Source organism: Egretta garzetta, unplaced genomic scaffold, assembly GCF_000687185.1.
Source record: "Egretta garzetta isolate BGI_Z169 unplaced genomic scaffold, ASM68718v1 scaffold39, whole genome shotgun sequence".
Classification (NCBI taxonomy): Eukaryota; Metazoa; Chordata; class Aves; order Pelecaniformes; family Ardeidae; genus Egretta; species Egretta garzetta.
The window spans coordinates 3,041,255-3,064,678 of record NW_009260945.1 but is presented as its reverse complement, the minus strand read 5'-3'; the positions used below and the strand labels follow the sequence as shown (position 1 = coordinate 3,064,678).

The window sequence follows — 23,424 nt, the reverse complement described above, 5'->3', positions numbered from 1 at the left end:
TTTCACATCACAGAAGAAAATGATAGGCACAAACATCAAAATGCCAGACTGGCAATAGGAAACTGTTCACTTACCTCACGATCCAACAGTACAGGCGACACCACTGTAACAATATCTCCCTTTTCCGGGTCAATATAGAACATATTTGGAGATGGTTTGGTAGGTGTCTGTTTGAGGATGTTATACCGCAGAAGAGCATTGTCTGTGCTAGAGTCATCAGCATCGAATGCTGTCATGCGCATCACAGTCGTTCCTAAGGGAAAAGAGGACAGACAACAAATGCAGTTAGCAAGAACGTGTAAAATTATATTGCCTTCACATGTGAGAACCAGGTGGGTACAATACATCATTATCTCAGCAAGACCACTAAGTAGCTTCACCTGATGCTTAGTCTGTACCTGTATTATTTTTGCTTGGTACTAAGCCAACAAGAAAAGAGAAGAGTTTCTGGTTTACAACAGACATAAGACCCTGACATAAGTTTACCATATTTGTATGCTTTTTTGCCATTTATATTAATTACATTTTACCAAATGAACTACAGATGTATCTTTTCCACTGTAAATTCTACAAGTAGAAAGGCTACAGTGTATTTATGATGAAGATGACAATGCTGAAATAAGAAAAATATCTCTATTTTCACTTTAATGTTTTGCACAGTTTCAGAATTGGCTGAACGTTATAATATCTGTCAATAAATTTTGTAACGATTAAAGCCTTCATTATTCTAATTTCCATTTGTACAAAACAATGGGTTTGTTGCATTAGCCTCAATAAAAAAAACCAAACAAACAAACAACAAAAAACTACCTCTATTGCCAGGCTATCCTTCGAGCGATGAAGTTTTTTTTATCATGAAAATCCTATAGCACACGGTTCTGCTATAGAGTGCAATAAGGCAAACACTGCTGACTGCACAGATTCCTAAATGATGTACAGAGTTAAAACCTCAGTTGTCTTCTACACCACAGATAATACAGGGAGGACTGAGATGGTGCTAATTCTCTACGTAGCTAGTGGAACACATACTCCTGCCTCACAGGACCAAGCCTTTTCCTCTCCCGTAGACTGGCACACCAGAGGCTGCCATAGCCTACAGAATTGTCACAGCATTCTTTTATTTGCTTTTTTACAGTACATTGAGAACAAAAGAAAGGAAGTAATAAGGCACCTGGGCTGAACCGTGAGATATTCACCCCTAAACCATTACGATTTCTTAGTCAGTTCATTTATAGGTATAAATGTAAGCCTTATTTTTTTTAAAAAATCTAACTAAAATAATATATCATCACACCAAACCCAAAGTATTACTGGTAATATCGGCCTGAAGAAAGAATAAAATCCTACAAAATAACAAAAGTCATGATCAAATCAACAAACTAGTTTCAGTGGTGAATCAAAGTTAAGTAAGTGATTAATGCAAAAAGTATTAGCGAACTTTATACAAAATAAGGAATCTAGGAAGGTATCCATTCTTTTGCCTAAAAATCCCAGCTAAAACAATTTATCAAATTCCATCAACTACACAATTTGCATTTAAGTAGCGTAGCACTGAAACTATGTTATCTAATGTGTGAACCACAATGTCAAAGTGAGTTATAATTCTTTGTTAAAGATTAATTCTTATGTGGCAGTTAAACCTTTCTTTTCCCCCACAGGCTTTCAGTGGGCAAGTATTATTTTAAAATATCATGTAAAAGACAAACCTTTTCATTTCTTAACAGGTCTGTTAGACCATATGATCTGTTCTCAGTATCCACATAGCCTTTTTATGTGGCAAAATAACTACAAGTGATTAAAACCTGGTACAGGCAAGGCCTAAGACATTACATTGGAAGTGCCCGCAGAACAGAAATATATATCATTCATGTACAATGATAAACAGTGAATTGATATTCTTTGTGAAGGTCTTGAAGCACAGATCACTTCAAAATCAAATAAAAATGAAATATTGCGGTAAAAGTAAAAACAAAGCCAGCTTCATTTATAGGCTGACATAACACCTGCCTGGTTCACTGTTAAACAAACATAACTGGCTTGTTTAGATATGTTTCTTCTTTTTTTCTTTTGCTCTACTTCCCAGAGTACCAAGTATTGCCTCTTGTTGTAGTGACCTTGAATATAAGCTCTCAAAGGTTTTGCTTCATTGCTGCTTCAGGCAGAGTTACCCCCTTGAGAAAAATAACAGAGATCTGACAGTGTGTTGTTTTTATTCACCAGTGATTAAAGGTCAGACAGCTCAAAAAGCAGCTTACCACTGGATACTGTGCCATGTTTTCCAATATTACAAGATGATCCTAGCCCTGATATTTTCACCTACTTTGTTTGAGACTTCTTCAGAAGAAAAAAAGAAAAAAAGCAGCTTTCTGTTTTGAAGAATGAAGATTCACCCTCTTTTCACTAGTACAACACACTGCTTTTTTTAGGTATTTATCGCATTTTGAGAAATTATTTATATTCATATTAGCTAATGTGTTTGCAAAGATCTTCTAAGTCACAAGACTTCAGTAAAATAAATAAGAATTAAGGAAAATCTTCAAAGGATCTTAGAGTGTCCAAGTACAAGTGAAATTTGTTGGGTTTGTTTCCTGAAAAATGTGATTTCGTAAGATGCTATACTCATGTATATTAGACTATATTTTAAATTAATATACAATTGCTACCATTATTCTATTAGATGAGTTAATGCACAGCAGAGCTTTAGAAACTGATTAAAATATATACTCAGCTAGAAATCCTATACTGTTGTCCTAGACAGTTCTACTAAAACATTTCTGATGATAAAGACTGTGGAAGGTACATGTAGATTTTAAAATCTGATGTACATCTCCAAATCTCAAGTTACTCTGGCATAGAACTGGTTAAAGACAATGGCTGAATCTGATTCTGATTTGCCAGCTGCAGTTCTTTAACCTTTCAACTCACTGGACATTATCTTGTTCTGTGCAATCATTCCTTTGGTGCATACAGATAAGAAATTCCAGTAACACAGAAGAGCAGAATTTTCCATTCATTTTACATTTTCCAGAAGGAAAGCTGTAGAGAATTAGACCCATTTGTTTTTATGTTGCTTTTGTCAGAAGTTTTGAGATACTGTTTTCTAGCTACATGTCCTGGTTTCGGCTGGGATAATTTTCTTCATAGTAGCCAGCATAGTGCTGTGTTTTGGATTTAGTGCCAGAAGAATGTTGATAACACACTGATGTTTTCAGCTGTTGCCAAGTAGTGCTCAGACTACTCAAGGACTTTTTGAGCTTCTCCTGCTCGGCCAGGTGCAGAACAAGCTGGGAGTACAGCACAGCTAACCCAAACTGTCCAAAGAGCTATTCCATACCATATAACGTCATGCTCGGGGGGGATTAGTTAGTTCGGGCAGTCACGGGGAGACTGCTCGCGGCTTGGGGAGACTGCGCGCGGCTCGGGGACTGCTCTCAGCTCAGGACGGGCTGGGCATCGGTCGGCGGGTGGTGAGCAATTGCCTTGTGCCTCATTCGTTTTGTATATTCTGTATATTCTGTTATCATTCTCATTATTACTATTATTATTTTCTCTTATTAAACTGTCTTTATCTCAGCCCTCGGCTCTAACCTTTTATTTTCTTTCCAACTCTCTCCCCCATCCCACTGAGGGAGGGGGGAGTGAGCGAGCGGCTGCGTGGTGCTGAGTTGCCAGCCGGGTTAAACCACGACACTACCAAAGTGGCTTTTACATTAAGTAAAAGTTATCCTGTTCTCACAAGTTCATACAACCTATGTAAATGCACATAAAATTGGGGTTGTCTTTAGATATCATTATGCATTAGTACAGCCCATCTAAAGTTGTATCTGTTTTCTGTTCATGAACGTAATACAGAAAACTAACACCTCTTTAAACATCACCTATATGCTCGCACCGCCAGAAAAACCAGAGTAGCTGCTGAAAACTGTGGCTGGAAACAAAAAGGGAGCCCTTGCACTGAGCTGAAAGTTGGAGCTAGGCTTCCACAGCCATGCTGAGAACGGCTTATCCTCAGGAACGTAGCCTTTACACTCTTGTGCTCACAAGCAGGTTTGCAAACTAACCAGAGTTCACTGCTGTGCCTTCATTTCAAAGCACAGTGGTACCCACTCTATGTTCTATTCCATTAAAACAAAACAAACAAAAAACCTCATTTATATACAAAAAAGCTAGAATGGGCTAGTATTTGTAGTTGACGCCTCAAAAATCAAACCAGCTTTAAAGCAGCCGCTAAAATATATTCCAGGGACCTTTTGGAGAAGTCTGATAGCTATATTTCCAGGGAAGAACTTTCCTGTCCTAGTTGGTGTGTTCACAGAGAGAACACACATGACCATACATTTGGGATTGGACTACCACAAAAGATAATGTTTATAGAGATCTCTTTCCTAAAAATATAGTGACACAAATTTTTATTTTAAAAGGCTCTACAGCATACATCTGGTCCAAAAGAGTTTAACTCAAGATGCACGCTTCCTCAGTATTACTCCTTCATCATAAAGTTTTATTCTTCATAAAAGATTCATTTCCCCAGACCCATAAACTGACTACTTCTAATTCAGTGTCATTTTATAAATACTTCCATTCCTGGCATAAATCAAATGCAGCTGGCTTTCAAACCACAAAACAACAGCTTGCTACATTATCATGTTAAACAATATATATTAACTTATCAAGCTGAGGAAGAAACGTCTGCAAAATCAGCAACTTTATAGATCTGCCAGCGATGTGCGGATACTCACTGAGGCAGTCTCTCTCAGTAAAGGTATAGTTATGCCTCGGTATTATTTCAATATTCATGGGTTTTTTTCACACCTTCTGGGCAGTTTCACTATTGCCATAATCACTCAAAACCTCTACTTGCACCTCCCAGAGTTCCTCATTGATCAGACAGATATCCCACTAGCCAAGTCATTGCTCCAGAGGCTGCAGCTATCAATCTGCTGATTGCTCATTTGGCCTGCAAGTTGGCTTGGAAATATTGGCAAAAAAACTCCCCTTAGGCATTAAGAAGTAAAACACAATGCTTGCACAATTTTGGGGTGATTGGAGCAAAGGATTTCTTGGGAAAAAGCTCTTTGGCATTTTGTTATTTACCTCTTAATAGCCTTTATATTTCCTTCTTTCTTTCTTTTCTTTCTCTTTCTTTTTCTTTTTGGGGTGCTTTTTTTTTTTTCTGTCCATTTGCCAAGAGAACATCAGAAACAGTTCAGCTGATGGATGAGATTACTACTAATGCCCTATCCCTCTCATTTATTTATTCAGCTACCAGGTTTATAAAAAGGACTGGAATGTAGTGGAAGTGAGGCTTGATTCAATGTAAATAAGCGTCTTAAGCCTACAGCCTTAAGAGTCTTAATTTGAATGCTAACATTAAAATATTATCCAATTTAAGGACTGAACAGTTTTAATTCTATGAGAGATACAGTGTTCAAAAACTGGAGTTTTCTCATTTTATTTTCACTCTTTTTCTGAGTCTCCACTGTATATTCAATATATTAAATGTTTTCTACATGTCCTAGAGAAAGGGAAGGGTCTACTTTCCTAATTAAAGTGCCAGGATTGCTGAGTTTTATTTCCACCCTCTTCACAATTTCAGATGTACACTGAGAATAATCAGTTACACAATGGTATACTTTCAAGTAAAGCTATTTTAACTCAAGAAGGAGAACAAAGAATGAGAAATGGGGTGAAAAAGGAAGAAATCAAGGGAGTTACCTATATCTCTACAGCATGTTATATTTACTGCTACTGAAAAAAGACACAGCACCTTTCAGAAAATGGAGGAAAGGAGGGCACCCTCCTGACTACTGTACTCATCATAACTAATCATGTTTGACTGCCGTTTTGTACTTTAGAGGCATCAAGCACCAGGGAAGAAAAACAAATAGAAGAAGAAAGGTCTGTTATAGTTCCAATGACGTGCATCTGAATTTCAACTATAGTTGTTAACTTCTGCATGTTATTAAAAACTTGAAGGCCTTGCTCAATAGAAAAGACATTCAGTAAAAATTAATGAGTTCAGTCTTTTAGCATCTCTCACGTTTGTTTAGGTATCATCGCAGCTGTGATGAGTTCAAAAAGTTTTGAAGGACCGACTGCCAGACAGACGGGTAGAAACACATGCTAAAAGTTAACTTATTCAGATGGCATCTTATTTTTATATGCCAGTTTCTTTTCATCATGTATCTATACTCAAACTCAAAAACTATTTCCAAGCAGTCGGTCCGTCAAGGGAAAGCAATAGACTTTTTTTTCTCTATACCAAGTGCACTACTTATTAAGCTTCCCCCTCATCTGAACATATACAGGTATAGAAGTAACAACAGAAACCTTGATATGAGGTGACATAGCTATTAAACGTTTTTATGTAAGAGGAACAAGGCTGGTTGGTGGAAATGTTCTGTATTTCAGAGTACATGTCAAACTCCTCAACTTTTTAAAAAATACTAACTTTTCAAATTTAAAAAATAAAAGCATATAATTGTTTAACACACAGGGTTTCTGAGAAAGAAAGGAAAATGCTGTGGCATGTTCCTGAACGAAGTTTATGCTTTCTTAAACATGAACCTAAACCTCCTTGTTCCTAATAACAGGAACAAGGGAAATACAAGAGGAGAGGAATGGTGACTGCTCTGCTGCTGTTAGAAGCTCCTCACCAAACTGTATCTACTACAACTCCATCTTCCCCTAAACAGTTGCCCAGTTCTACTCAACATCATTGTTATCCCTTCAGGAAACAAGGCTTCCTTGCTCAGACATGGGGAAGTCATCACACTTGTTCACTCACAGCCTCTTCAGATAGACTGGGAATTACAAGTGTAATGAAAGAGGACTTAGAACAACAGAGCTAAAGATGAAAAAACAATGTCCTTCCTCCAGATACGAAAAGGCTGCAGATATAAGCAAACCACCAAAGATTTTTACTCTAAGTAAGATTCTGCCCAAGTTCTGGATCTGTAGTAAAATGTCACACACTCATGTCTGCTTCCCTTTTGACCACTGCAGTCTATTATGAAAAGGCATGAATTCTTGGGTCATGACCATAAGCTATAAAAAGTCCCACTGTTCTAATATTCTAACTGCCAATTCATAACATAATATTATATGTCAGATAACATAATTCATAAAGCAATATAACAACACATTCTGTTGAAGTAAATGGTTTAATGTAAATGATGACATACATTGAAAGTCTCACAGCAGGCAAATATGACAGAACAGTGATTTATGTGTGAAAGAATAGCTATTCAACATACAAAGACTAAGACTGAGCCCTAGGCACACTCAGAAAACACAGAGGACCCACGTTCTCTCTGGAGTTTGGCTAGCACTGGAAGCCAATCAGAAAAGTCACAGGAAATAAAGACTAGATGAGACATTAAAATATCATTAAATTCACCCCCCTAAAAACAATGCCGGACCGTTCTTGAAAAGATACAGAAGAATACTGGCTTCTTTTCTGAAAACTTCAAACGGAGAAATTTCCACAGTCTCTATGTACCTTATCACCTCAACGAGTGCATTTGGCAAACACCTGTCAGAAAAGGAGTTCAAATCCTAAGAGCAGATAGGCCAGTGCCTAAAATAGCCAGCTAAACTCTAGACCATCACTGTACCGGTGAAGATGGAGGATGCTAAGCTCTTTCCCCACCTTCTATAAAACTACCAGAGGTAAAAACTCAGCACCTCCTGCCTAGAGTGACTTGCTCATTCACTCAGCCCTTTATCTGAACTGTTTGACAGCTGAAACATTTTGTCAGAGATGCTTACAACTCACATGATTCACCATGCTGTTTTCCCAGTTCCCATGTAGAATTGGAATTGCCTGCAATCATTCAAATTTAATTTCAGATGTATACAAGCTGTTTAAATGCAGATGCAAACTTTATAGTCAAGAACAGCTAAGCAGAGCGCTTACTAAAAATACATATTCTGCACTTATCTCTGTTTTATAATCCAAATGTTTTCTTTTAGCTTTTCTCTACCTTTTCTTTAATAGTTTCCCATTCTTCAAACTCTTCTCTGTTTATCTGGGTGGTATAGTTCTGGCCAGAGCAATGCAAATTGCTAATAGACAGCAATTTTTGAAGTAATACAAATATATAAAGCCTGATGTAAATTTCATATCCAGAAATACCCATGAGAAATTACCTTTTGAATGTGGTAGAAAGCTTCCCTTAAACCTCAAGACAGAAAATAAACCAGACAAAATTCGATTAATCATTTAACTTTGTCCCAAAAAAGAAGTCAATAACCAGTTTCTCCTAGCCCCTAAGCAGGAAGGCATTCTTAATCAAGATAAATGAAGAAAAGAAAATAGATGTTTCAGAGACTTCATTTAGGTTAGTAAAAAAGGGTTGTCGATTGTTTGCATTCTGAACTTCTGGGAGAGAACTGGCCATCTCTCACTTCAAAGCCACTTTCACCTTGTCTCCGTCCAGCCCTGTCAAAAAGAGTTAGTGTTCTGGATATTTACAGGAACAGCAATGAGAACAAGTATAGACTCTTCTCTTGGCCCTTATTAAACAACACATAGCTAATCACTGGGAACCTAGCTCAGATTCAGCAATCTATCAAGCCATGAAAGCCTCTGAATTTGGAGACCTAGCAGCACTTACTGGCTCTTGGAGCCAGGTAAATATCCTCACCATATCCTGGCCCACAACCCTTTTCCAGCACCAGGGTCCTTTGGAAAGGAACCTTGAGTACACTGGTAGAGAGGAATCAGACGTGTGTTTGAATAGGTCCACCAATATGGACAGCTGGAGACCCTGGACTGTGAGGGCACACCCTGGCTGAGAAAGAATCAAGGACAGCTATTATTTTTTTTTTTTAATGGAGAAATCCCATGCCAATAACAGCTCCAACATAAAGAAGTTTGTCAATCATATTTTGTTTTTAAGCTAGGACTGTCTGTAAGGCAGAAGTGAACCTAGTTAAATAAAATTCATAGAAATGGAAGAGATCAGTGCCAAATGTAGGTTTTAAATCAGTAGTATATTAAAATCTAATAGCACTTTGAAAATGAAAAGGAAATGAGAAGAATATTTTTCCTTTCATTCCAACAACAAGTCATTTCAAAATGAAAAAAAAAAAAGCAATGCAATGTATTGACAGTAAAGTGTCTATTTTTTTAAACACCATAAAAATACAGTCTGTATGGAATAGGCAATAAGAAACCCAAGCTATATACTCTGTGTTCATACTCTGCATTAGGACTTGTTCAAGAACTACAACAAAATGGAGAGATTTTTCTAAGAAGATAATATTTTCACAGATTTCAATAGTCTTTTGATCAGGGCCACATTTCATAGATGGAAGATCTCATTCTTTAAATTACCTACTTTTGTAAAGGAATTGACTGGCTCCTTAAAAATATCTTCTAAGAAAGGCAGCAATTATACTCCCCTGTCTCAGTGAGCTTTAATCAAAAACACGTCATTACTTTACAGAAACCACTTTAGATTATCCTTCTATGTCCAAGAAAGGTACACTGGCATCCTTCCTGATTAAAAGGTAATATTATTACATTTGAATAAGATCTCTTAGCGCAAGGTCAATCTTCCCTGATTGGATATGCTTTTTGAGACAGTGGGCCAAAATTTCTGTTGATCTAAATCAGTCCAGCACTACTAAAGCAAAGTTATATATTAGATGAGGCTGTGGAATACTGGAATGACCTTGAAGGTCTATATTAGGCATAGACAGGATTATATTGCCTTTATTCCCTTTTTACCTTCCTAATTTCTCACTTCAGTATGTGTGAAATGAAACAGAAAAGCAAGATCAACACCGCCTTTGTTCCTCTTCTGTATTAGACCCTTTTCCTTCTTGCTACCAGCAACTTACACAAGTATCAATTTTTTCACATGGATATAGGATAACGACAAGATACAATCACACTTCATCAGTAACTGCACCTTAGAAGTCCTCATCTTTATCCTTTGCCTCTTTAACTAATATAAAATGGTTATGCATCAATCACATGTTACAAAGAGGAGATATAATTGAAACACCGATCCTTGTTATCCATGATTCTGTGTCTGTGATTCTCATCATCTACATCAATCCAAAGTTAATCCATAAAAGCCAAGGGTGCTTCAATATTATAAAAATAGTGCGAATGAAAGAAGAATCAGACCTCATAATGAGGAAGTAAATCTTCTTACATGGTTTCTAGCTTCATCTGTAGGAACCAGAGCACGCACTTATTCTAATGTATCATTTCATCTTTGTATTGATTTCATAGTCAGCCCTAGCCATTTGATCTATTAAACATCTGAAAGTTCTTATCTGAGGCATAAGTGTTTCCGTCTTAATACAGGATCTTTTTAGGTGAGTTTTGTTTTTCTTTCCCCCCTCCTGCAGATTAACTACTGGATAAATTATTTGATTGGTCTCCCAGTGTCTGCTCTGTTGAAGTTATTAAAATTCATCTTGCCCAGACAATATTTCATAATTAACTTCTTCACTGCTAGACACAGTAAATGAATTGGGCAACTACTCCCTGTTCTTCATCCAGAGAATTGCATTAAGTCCATTGCACTTTTCTAAATAAATCATACCAAAGATGCAGTAATTCCTGTTAAAACTACAAACAGAAGTGGAATATTTTATTGTAAGGTCTCAAACTTAGTATTGAACAAATCCTTACAGAAGCTTATAAGGCACGTCTTGGAGAGATATCCTTTCCCTTAAAAAGGATTCATTCTCCCCCCATACATTCTTTTGAACCAAGTTCAATAGCTTCCCACAGAAAAGGAGTCCACTATGAGGAAGAATAAACACAACCGGTTATTCTGGAAACCTGCTCTTTGAACTGGTCAGCCTGTAAATCAACTCCGCAGCAACAACTCATTCCCTAATAGCATTCTGGAATAACAGAAGGTGGAATGTTTTTCAGCCATTTCCTCATCTCAAGATTGAAATATCTGCATATAGAAATCTTTGCAACCCTACTCAAAATCCTCTTTTTTTGGTTAAATTTTATTTTAAAGCCATCAATAGCTGAATTTAATACATTATTCACATGCTGAAAGAGTATGCTCTATGATTTTAAAGCAGGTCTTTGAAACTATCTTATAAATCACAGGTTTCAAAAACTCTATCCATATATGTAACAAGAATACACTTTGGGGTGTGTGGTATATGTTTTCAGTAGGGGCCTTGATATTCTTTCCTGAATTAAGTCATTAAGCCACTAAAGTTCACAAGTTTGGGGTTAGACAGTGTGATTAATTTCACTCAGTTACAACCGTTTTAGGTTCAGATATAGTCTTTTAAGTTTCCTAACAGTGACTGTAGGGGGACTGGCAATTTTGGATGCAGTTCATCCCATTCTAAGCTAAATATTTAAGAAAGGTGCGATGAAGCATCCTTAGAAGTGATTCATTCTGGAGGAAATCTAACTCAGAAAAGATATCAAACTCCCAGGCTGTACTGGGTTTGCGTGGCAAGATTTGAGGGCATGGGTGTGGGAAGGTGGGTGTGAGAATAAAACGATTCTCCTGTACTTTTGTTCTAGTAACACATACTTCGAAAGACTTTCTCTTTTCCACTTCATGACTACTTACAGCTAAAGGGAAAACACACCTGTAGAAAGTGTATTAGAGCCTGCCCCAGCTCTGTGCTGGATGTCCATACAGTCTGCACTGACACTTGACCCTTGAAAAGTGGAGGTCTGCAAGGCTGAACAGCAGGCCATGATATCACTGTTCTTACTCCATTAGAATTTATGCATCATGTTAGGGAAGGACCTTAAGCAACAAATCAAGTTATTTTAACTTTGTGTGTAATTGATTTAGTATTGAGAGGGTTACATTATGTCCCTGCAGAGAAAATATGGATATGGAAAAGGCTCTGTATGTCATAAACCATCTAAATATTGACTGTGGAACTCATTAATGTAAAATTAATAATTAAGCACAGAACAGCTCATGATATATCACTGTCAGCAACTGGATACTTAGAGACCATAAAAATTTGCGGAGCTGTGTGCAAATATAGTGTCATTAAATCACAGGCTTGTTCAAGTATATTTATACATATGCACATATTCTTAGACCCAAAGAAAACAAGCATCAGTCAGTGCTATATTGCATCAAGAAGGAAGACCCAGAACAGATTTTAAATGGTGACACACTTCTACCTTTCCACCAGATACACAGCCCTCAGCTTGAACACACTTAAAATTCAAGTGGTTCACATGGCTTGCAGTGAACTGAATTAAACTACTAAAACTTCCTAATTCAATGAGCCCTTTTTCTTTAATGTCTCTCCATCATGTCTCAACTAGCTGCAGACAAAAGTGGGTTTGTTCCTTCAACCGCCAAGCTGGCTGGCAGAGATCTAAATAAAGTCCAGAAGCTATAAACCATATCTGAAGAGTGCTGATAAGCTCTCCTTCTGCCATGACTTTCCTTGCTCCCTGGTTTTGAAGCTGAGCTTCTCATCTTACAGAGAACTTCGTATCAGCCTGGCAACATGGTCTTTGGTGTGGATTTGGCTCAAGTGTGCAGCAGCTTGGAGTACAAATGGATGAAGCAGCATCTGTCTATCTGCCTTCGGGTATCCATTTTGACTACTTTTTTTCCTATTTTCCCATATTGTGTTGCTATACATACCTGGCTGAGTCCTAAACTGTAGGAAGGCAGACTTATAGACTGTTTACTGGGCTGAAGGCCACCAGAAATGGGCATAGCATTATACAGCCAAATAGTTCAGTCATCTCTGTGCCCATTCTTGCACAAAGAGGATCATCATTTTCTGTCCCAAAACAAACATCTGATTTCAGTTAGGACATTTTTTGTAGGCAAGGACACCAAATACATACTAGTACTTCAGTCCTATTGTATTCAATGGCATATATCAGGTATATAGAGAGTAACAACTGAGTTTTTAATTTCTTTTTTACTTTTCAAATTTAGGACTTCATTGACATACTGCCTTTGGGCAAGAAGGTCTGTGTAAAGGATGCACTGAATGGAGCCATAACAGGGGAATGTCCATTCCACCCATCTTCTTCCCCCATTAGAAGTAAACGGAAAAGCAATTGGGACTTGGAAGCAGATAGAGGTGGCCCTGTCTTGGGTTCCCTGTTGACTTTTGCCCTTACAATTTCCCGTGTTGAAATGTCAACAGCAATATACCACCAAGTTTAAAGGCGATCTGTAAACATCATTTGTCAAATACAAGCATAAAGCTTCCCCCCCACCTCAGGTCTCTCAATTTTGAGTGGAGCCCTGGTGCAAGGTATATGAAGAATGACAATTTCAAAATATGTTCAGGATACAATCTCTAAGAGTTTCAGTGGACTTCTTCCATGAAAAGCTTCAGTTAGAAAAATCAAGTAAGAAATACTTTACTTTATACCCCTTGTACTGCTGTGATTTATGAATTTGTTTTTCCAGTAACTTACACGAAATCCGACTTTCTATGGATGTGAGCTGTAAATCTCCCTGCTAGTCAATGAAGTCAAGGTCAGTATAGAGTCATAGTTTCTGTCTCTGAGATGTCTGCTAATATCCTTCCCTAACACTACCATACTCTTCACAATTGGATGAGATCATCGGTATATTATTACATGATATTTATATAAACTCAAGGGAAGAGGACCAACAAATCCCTACTACAGCTATGTTTTAAGTTCCTTGACTTTTGGGAAGACCAGTAACTTCCAACCCTCCCCCTAAACTTAACGCCTGCTAAAGAAAAAAAAAAAAACCAAACCCAACAAACCCAAATACTTATCTACTTTAACATCTGTAAATGATAATTATTTTATGTCTGTTTATCTACAGCAAAGTACCTATGACAGTTGTAAGTGAGCCACAATGATTTGTATCTATGGATTACATGTCAAATTTGAAAAACTGTGGCTTAAATCATACATTCATGACAGATCTTGAAAATCTAAGAGGAGATAGGTATTCCAATGTAATGTACCAATGTCAAATGAAGCTATTCTGTATTTTTATTACATTACCAGAAACATCCATTAGATAGCTGCAAACTCTTTTGTTCGGGGAATTCCCTTAGCTTTTTATTCAAATGTACTTCTTTAAAGAGAGAACAGTTTGTACTTTCATTCACTTGCATGCCACTTATGAAATAACCCATTGATACTAATCCCGGCAGCATTCTGTTAAGTATATTGTACTTTCTATGCCTATAACAACCAGATCTGATAATGATCTTCTTCACACTGAATATATCTGTTGACACAGTGCAACTAAGAATTAAACCAAATGGATAATTTGTTAAAGCAAATAAAAGGCGGCATATTTTACAAGTTTCCTGGTTATGCTGTAATGACACAGAATACCAATAAAGTTTAAAAAAATAAAGAAAACAGTCATGTATACTTATGCAGGAATTGAATTTTAAAACTACACAACTGGTGACAATATTGTTATGTTCTCAAAAGAACAGAAATGCAGGTGCCAATACCCCAGATTTTTGCACGGTGCTAAAGTGTAATGTTCTCAAGGAAATTAAGCTCTAAAGATAATCAGACATGTGATTCCTTATGTATATATTTTTTTAATTCTTCAGACTTTCCCAGGTTAATAAAAATCCATCTATATTAAAATATACATAAATGCTTGCCCCAAATAGAATATATTTAATAAAACATATTAAGACTTCGTAGAGAAACACTTATTTCTCTGTATTGAATACCAGGGATGTTTTATGTCCTTGCAGAGATCATTGTTTGAGACTAAGTTTCACTTGAAACTTCTAGATGCATTCCAATGTCTTGTTAAAAAATCCAGAATGAAAAATGTCCTCTAATGTTCCATATAGGTTTGCATTTAACAAATAATCAACTTGTGCATTACGATATTGCCTTCACAGCATGCTTTTCTCTCAGTTTCATGTACCATGAAATATCGTGGTCTACAAACCAGTATTTTAGTTGCTGGAATCAAGCACAACAGCAAAAAATAAAATGGGAGTTTATAAACTTTCTTCACTGAAAATGGAGGCTCCCAGGAACAGGCCCCATGCAAAGCGCAGCATAGGCTGGCTTCCTTCCACTTAGTTCCAGCTTTCTCAGGAATTGTTAAATGTCCTTCAGACCTTCATTTCATGAAGAAAGCTGATTTTGTTCATGAAAAATGACAATTACAAAATGGTTATTTTGATGGCAAGCGATAATGCTAGAGCGCTTCAGTCATTTACACTGACATTTTGCATACAAAGATAACATAAAGCATTTGTTAGCTGAATAATTAAGTGCCTATATCTGACTGGAATAGGTTCAACCCTGGTGCCTGAAACACAGTTCGAGCCAAAATTCTCTTTTTTCCCCCTGTCCTTGGCTGGGAATCTCCTACTGGTGCTGGAGCAGGAAATAAGAAGCAACATTCACACCTGGGTTCCATACTAAATAAAATGAAAAGTGCTGCTATTCTCTGCTTAGGCTCTGTCCAGAAAGCAGTTCTTTCTTTTGCAAAATTAGCAGGTTATAGAGGCTGCAGAAAAGCACCACTGAAGTTTTTATTCCAATTTAGCACTCTTAGCAGTAGATCATAATATCGTTCAGCTGCATCCCACTTGCAAAATTACCTAGTTATGCTAATTTCAGGGGGGGTTAATCACATTTACATGTACAAAATAAATTGATAAATGTTCTGTTGGCATATCAGTTATGGAATCTACTGTGTGTACTACTTGAGCTCCGCATACAGATACACCATCCTGCTGCTTCAAACAATAACATTTCCGTGTACAGGAAAAAACTTATTTCCTGCATAATTCAATACAATTCCATGTACTCTTACAGTTTGCTTCAAAAATCATCTTTTAAACTAATGCTTTGTTCACACCAACATGCCAAGATCTGGGCACTGGAGAAAAATGCCTCTGAGCTGTTCTACGTAAGACATCGTGAAGACATCGCTTCATCAGGATTTGAACGGAAATGCTGCAAAGTGGCACCAGTGTATGGTGGTTGGAAAGCAATTAGCAAAACGTAGTTAAGAAAATTTTTCATTCTCTAGTTGTGTGCATGTTTCTAAAGCAGTGAGATCTATGTACATATCTAGAAATTAGATTATAAATTAAGCATGCTACAGATGTTTATAAGCCATAATTAAAATCGACCCAGTAACCCTCAATTAAACATTTATGAAAGATTTATTCAAAACTGGTTAACCATTTATAAGACATTTATACAGAAACAGAGTATAAATGATGACTTTCAATTTTCCAGGCAAACTTTATAAAGTACTTTCATTTTATCTTCTGTCCTAGTTACTGCATGTGGAGACACTGCGATACTGGATATGTGGTAATTTCTTGCAAGTTTTGACTTCTCGATATTGGAATGACACTATGAATAATAGCACAACAGCATTACAGGCTCATAAAAGCAAATGAATGCTTTGAGAACTGACAGTACATACACATTCTTAAAACTGGAATCTATTTAAATGTACTGCTCTGAAGCAAAGAGATATATTTTAATATATGTACAATTATAACCGCCTGTGTGCTTTTCTTTGACGTGATTTCATTTTGAATAGTACTATTTAAATATGTAATGTAGCTAATTTTATACCACACATATACTTGATATAACATATACGATATAGATATAGGAGAAAGTAATATAAATAGATTTTGATGAAGTGCAAATGAGTTTTCAAACTCAGGTTCTTTTCATTGACATTTTCATCTGCTGACTTATCTGCATTGATTTGGCTTGACTCAAATCATACCAAAAGAACCCCTCATGAAATATGAACCTCAGCATCATCTCTTCGCTGCTGTAGCCAAAGCCCTTTCCACATGCCCTGCTTCCTGGGCACCTCTAAGATGCTCGATAGCAAACTGTTTCCAAGAACTCCTGCTGCCCAACAGAAGAATGCACCTACCCCTGTGCTCGTTCTTCCTACAAAGTGTAATATGCTTCCTTTTCTGTTTTTTTATATTTCAGACACTTATTTATTTAGTACTCTATGACCAATAACATAAAATATAACTGTCTAGTGATGGAAAAAGCAGTTAGAGAATTTGAAGGTAACACTGCAAGCTCTCCTTTCATGCTCTTTTGATGCACACCAATAATGCTCTGGACAGGTTGGAGTAACGATATCGCCCATGGCATATGCAACCCCCAACCACACTGCTGAATGTCAGTTCCAAATTACTTCTTCTGTTTTTATTATTCCTTCTAATGCAGGCTTTAGGAACATGACTAGGACCTCACATTAATTTCACACAGGTTACCAGTAAGGCATCAAAGTTTTTCGCTATTGACACATTGACCTATTGATACAGTTTTGTACCAGTGAGCTTAAAGATGGAGGATTACACAGTCCATCAAATTTCTGAGACATTCAGGCCCTTGTAATTTCCTTTTCTGAGGCAGAAATAATATCATCTTCACCCTAAAGCACTGCTCAAGACCTGAACTCCTACCTGATCAGCCAACTATGGTAATTAAACATACCTATGCTTTTTAGAAGTAATCAGTGGAGATACAGAATTCATATTGTTCATATTTTGCTGTATGCATCAAAAGCAATTGGAATTAATGAAAAATTATATATGTTGAGAAATACACCACAATTATTACACAGGAGGAATAAAACATCATTTCTGATCCTGCTCTGAAAATACTTCCATTAAAATATCTGGAAATGGAAATGTGATATTACAATAAATACATCTGTTATTCAAAAAGCCTATACTTTTGCAACTCTACTGTATGAAACTGGTTATATTGATTCTTTACAAGGTTTATTCAATTAGAATATTTGAAAAGCACACAAATTTGTAAGGCAAACAGCTATAAATAAATACGAAATGTAAGATACTGACTTTTATGTTCAGACGCACCTTAGAAAGTATCGTAAGTAAAATTTCCATTTAATTTCTCAATTTCTAAACACAGTAACAGAGAAGTAATTACAGAATACTAACCAGCACTAGAATTTAAGAAGAGATTAAAAAATTCTGATTTCCCCAATTTGTTTCATGTAGGCAAACATACAAAACCTAAACAAAAGAAGATTTAAAGATCCCTCTCCCTCTGTAAGAAAACAGCTTAATTTGCATAATCTCCTACAAGTCTAATTTCCCTTTATGATATTTTGGAATGTTTTCCCGATCAGTGAATTCCCTACAGCAATATAAAAAGTTCTACACTCAGTAATGAAACACTTAAACCACAAAATGAGGACTTGCAGTACAAATATCCCTGGCATCCTGCCGTAAGATAAAACTATTTAATTCCTTCCCTTAAACAGAATCCATATAATCAGTAACAGATTTATGCTTCTGTAATAGAGCAAGTGAGAGTTTTCATGAGAGGGGGATACTTGTGCAAACAACTAACCGCCTTAAAATGATGGTTAGACTGGCTGAAGCTGTGGAAGAGACTCATTTGCAATCTCTGTGCTTCCTGTACTTAATGGAACAGACAAAAGCCCTTTGAACAGAAATCAAAGAAAAGATGAAGGTGGCCAATTGGTTTCATCCTGAGCAGCAGTGTATGTGAAGCATGACCCTAGCAACTGCTTTACTAACTTGTGCTGCTAACAAAAAACTCTTGCCCGTCTGGCTCCAGTGGCAGACTCTTGCACTGCGTTGTGATGTTCGGGCTTGGGTGATTCATAAGAGGGCATGGCATCACACCTGCTGCTAGAAGACAACTTCAGATTTGCCCATTATCCTTCCCTCATCCATATTAGATACTGTTTACTCGCTGACAATGGAGGGAATCATGATGAAAAAAGGGCTATCTGAAGGGCCCTAGAGTTATGGTAAAAGTGAGTGGCCTTTGAGTCCATCAAGAATCCTTGTGATGGCAATATAGCAGGAAAAGATGCTGACACAGAGGTGTCATTCGGGTTCGGTACTCTAACAGCTGCAGCATTGCCCTTAAAGAAAGGCTGTGGGTAAGGCAAGTCCAGTTAGTACTAAGCTAGCAGCAAGAGCTTTCTTACTGATGCCCAAGCCTTAGAGAATCTTAGTGTCAGAGGGTTCTGCCAAAATATGCTTGAGACAGATGAAACTAAATGGAAACGCGAGCAGGGAAACTTGAAAAGACAATCTAGGAAATCTATTACTGTTGATTCTGAAAGTCAAAATTATTTATCCTTGCATAATTTTCAGAGACTGTTTCATCACATAGAAAAGGAGCGAATGAAAAGCTGTTGATGGTGATCAATCCAAGGGGGCTGCAGTCATGCTGCATTATGAATCACTGCAATTTAACTCACTGCACAACTGGTTAGTGGTTGCTTATTGTACTGCTTAAGTTACGTAAAATGAAAAATGTTTATTTTGCTATGTACAACCTATACAGAGAGGGTAGGACAGAGGTTTTAGAAGGACATACAGACCTCCTGAAATATATCAGCCACAAGATCAACATAAAATAAAACTGTCATCATCTTTCCTGCCCTTGGATATACTGGAGGGGTATTGCTTTGGCAGGTTTCAATCTTCTTCAAATATTAAGTAACCACAGAATTTTAAGGTCCTGAATTTAAATCCACATTAGCAAGCAAGCTAGTTCCCAAGTGCTGTCCATATAAATAATCCCAGGATAGTGACACTTCTGCTATGTATAAGTCCTTCTCTGAATGGAGGATGACTTAGGAGAGGTGCTGACATAGGATCAAGCTCTTGAAGGATGCACCATATTTTATTATTCATACATTTGTATTAATGCAGAGGAGTTGTTAAATAAATGTTACTACTGTGGACAGCAGTAATATTAACATGGTGAGATCACTATTTATTTAGGTTTCCACATTTCCAATTTGTTCTATTTATTTCACAACTACACAAGCTTGAAAAGGCTTCTTAAAATGAATCATAGAAATGAGAGCGTCAGAGAGCCAGTTAGATCATCAAGTTCAAGTCTATGTCATTATGCTGTTACTTTCTTGTTCTCTCCAGGTTACTTATGTGGGAACAATAACATTTCCTTTTAAAGACATTTCTCATATACTTTTTTTGCTGATATTCAATCCAGATTTTCCTTTCCTTCCTTCTACCCCTCTACGGCATGCAGCAGTGGCCAATAGGTAATGCATTTATAAATAGACTGAGACTCACTAGAAATGCAGCAGTCCCACAGCATGCTATAGGTTGTGCTTTATTCTCAGCTTCCTCTTGAAACCATAAGCAATGTTTCTTTTCCTCTGTATTATTCTTTTTCAGATCAATGGTTTTCAGCTGCATTTTAATTACAAAACTGTAAAACAATCTATTCTCTATATGTATACATAATACAAACTGCTCCAAGAAACATGTATAAGAAATGAGGCTCATTCTGAACATATCAACTGAAAAGGCTGATTCAGCTTTTCTTCCAAACACAGAAGAAATGGACTTGTTTCTCAGCTGTATCAAACTAATGCTAAAGGTCTTCCAGGACTGAGGGAGGAGATGAAGATGCAACATGTCTTTGCATTTCCTCAGGCAAAGGAACAAGCAAAGCTTATCAAAGGCAACCACCATGCAGTCAGGAGTCCCACTGGTTGCTCTTGTGATGTTCCATAACATCCGTGTTGCCTGCTCATACCATTAAAACATTCCTTGCACTGATAGTAACAGTGATAGCTATTCCAGAGAGGAGTCTTTGGCTGTTAAATTCACTGAACAACCCTGAACCCAAGAACAGGTAACTCTGCTACCTTAAGAGGTCCTCTATAGAATCATAGAATCATAGAATGTTTTGGGTTGGAAGGGACCACTAGAGGTCATCGAGTCCAACCCCCCTGCAGTCAGCAGGGACACCGCCAACTAGATCAGGTTGCTCAGAGCCCCATCCAACCTGGCCTTGAATGTTTCCAGGGATGGGGCCTCCACTACCTCTCTGGGCAACCTGTTCCAGTGGTTTACCACCCTCATTGTAAAGAATTTTTTCCTTATATCTAGCCTAAACCTACCCCGATTTAGTTTAAAACCATTACCCCTTGTCCTAACGCAGCTGGCCCTACTAAAAAGGTTTTCCCCCTCTTTCCTATAGGCCCCCTTTAGGTACTGAAAGGCCGCAATCAGGTCTCCCCGCAGCCTTCTTTTCTCTAGACTGAACAAGCCCAACTCTCTCAGCCTGTCCTCATAGGAGAGGTGCTCCAGCCCCCGGGTGTGGCCGTGGCTCCCCAGCCCCACGAGAAAGCGCCCGGCTCGGCTCTGGGACGCTCCTGTGTTGGCAGCATCGCTAAGCATAAAGGTTTCCTCATCAGCCAGCAGATCTCATTAGTACTTTTATTAATTACATGGATGGGAAGAGCAGCCCCGATCCAAGTCAAACAATCTGTTGTGGTTGCGTGCGATACAAAACCAAAGTCCCTTAAATACAAAATACGCGTCTTCGAAGTGATCACCTGGCACTGGGCTCTACTGCCAGAGTTATATATTAATATTCCAACTGTACAAGTATTTATAGATAGAAAAAAAAAAGAAACATTTAAAAAATATATTAGGAGAAAAATCACTCCCCCAAATGTTAGTTATATTTTTTATATATATAAAATATATATATATATATAAAACCACAGAACACAGGCTGGGTTGCTTCTTTTTCAGCAGAAAAGAAGCAGATAGGATGTGTTAGGGCAAAACTGACACGGGGGACGGCTCCCACGCGTGGGTCACGTTGCCTTCCAGTTGGAACGGTGTCTGGAGCTTGGGTCCCTGCCTGAACGGAGAAACCAGGTCGGGTCCTGGGCGTCCTTCACTGCAGCAGACGGCTTCACCGTGGAGGAAAAGGGAGGGACAGGAAGGGGGTCTAGTTCCTACACTAGAGCGTGTAGGAACTGAAATTCTCATTGAATTTCAAATCAAAACAACCAACTTTCTTTGCAGAAAAATGGTATTGTTTTTAACTGACTTAAATAACATAACTCAAAGAAAACAGAAAAGCTTTTGGGCACATCTCTCTTACTTCCAGAGTACCTTTCAAAAGGGCCTGATGCCCCAAAGATAGTCTTCTGTTTCCTATTCTATTGGACAAATAAAAAAAAAAATATATTTTCCCTTACAAATATATGCCACTCACACTCTTAGACCATCACAATCACAGACTACTACTGTACAAAAGAGGTTTATACTGAAGTCTTTAGTTATGTCCTGTCCTTCAGCTGTAAGCCAGGCACAATATATCATCAGTGGTCATTCAGTCCTAAGGTGGAATCTCAGCAGTAAAATAATTTCTGAATGCTAACACTCTGCCAACCAGTAGGTCATGCCAAGTTGTTGATCTTCATTTCCCCTATGCAGTGAAGACTTTGGTACGCACATGAGCATCGCACTGCATAGACCTCTATGGAGTTTCTGTGAATAAAACCACTGAAGTTAAATTTTGATGTAAATATGTAACACAAGCTGAGGGAAATATTTGACAGGCTACTGCTCTTTGTGTTCCTCCCGTTTAGCTCTTTTATCAAGACTCATTTAATGGGGAAATTTAAGTGCATCTGCATGAAAATCACACAGAGCATAGGGCAGAAATAAATATTTTACTAATATCGCCCTTTTTGTGTTTGTAAACTTAAACAGGAAGACTAGAGCTGTGTGTTTCGGAGAGGAAAGCTACAGAATGCCATTGTGCCATACATTTCTGAAGATGAAAATTGGCTAATGCTTTTGTTACATTGCCTGCTTTGTCCTTGGAAAACCTGCCTGTATAATAAACATATGTAGTATTTCTGAGGCTGATTAACTAGCTTGTTTCCAGTAAAATGACTTTCCCTTGAGAGGAACATTAAGATTTCTTTAATGCAATCTTCATCCATTACCATTGATTATGGCTTCATTAAATATGAAAATGAGGATTTACGCGTTGCAACAGATATCACTTTCTGCATAAGTGAGTAAACATTTTCCTCTGTATGCTTTGCTCAGAGAGAAGCGTGAACAAATATTTTATTTATGTACTATTTTGAAGGAAGAAATTGCCTGTGGCAAAAACCTAAGCACAGCTCACTGGCAAAATACTCTTCTTTGGCAAGGATAGAGCAAAAATATGAGAACTCTGGGGCACAAACTGCTCGCAACCTAGTCATCCTCTGTGGCACCAAGTGGTTAAAGACAACTAAATATTCATTGGCAAGATAAGCTGATGAATCACACAAATCCTTATTCATGAATGAATCAATATATTTATGAAAAGATTGGTTGAAGACAAAAAGATATTTCAGTCAGCGCAAAGCTAACTGTCCAGTCAGCTTGGTGACAAGAATGGATCACCAGCAGGTGCAATGGCTTCATCTAAAACGTGTATAAAACAGCCACAGTTTCAGGGAAAACAGCAAAGAAATTACATATTAATACGCTAATAGCACTCTAGCAGCCTAAAGATTTTTTTTTATTTTTGTAATTATCTTCCTAAATCAGTTTTTGCAAATGTCTAATTTAATTCTGACTTTGAAAAAAAAAATATTTTAAGAATTTTCTAGT

At 37.5% G+C, this 23,424-nt stretch overlaps 1 protein-coding gene across 1 annotated transcript in view; it reads right to left on the bottom strand.

The window, feature by feature from the left end:
• Window positions 1–23,424, bottom strand: part of CDH13 (cadherin 13) — a 583,915-nt gene that overhangs the window by 138,213 nt on the left and 422,278 nt on the right. The window contains exon 10 of the mRNA XM_035902601.1: window positions 75–253. Coding sequence (XP_035758494.1) covers window positions 75–253 — 179 coding nt within the window. The remainder of the gene's footprint in view (window positions 1–74; window positions 254–23,424) is intronic.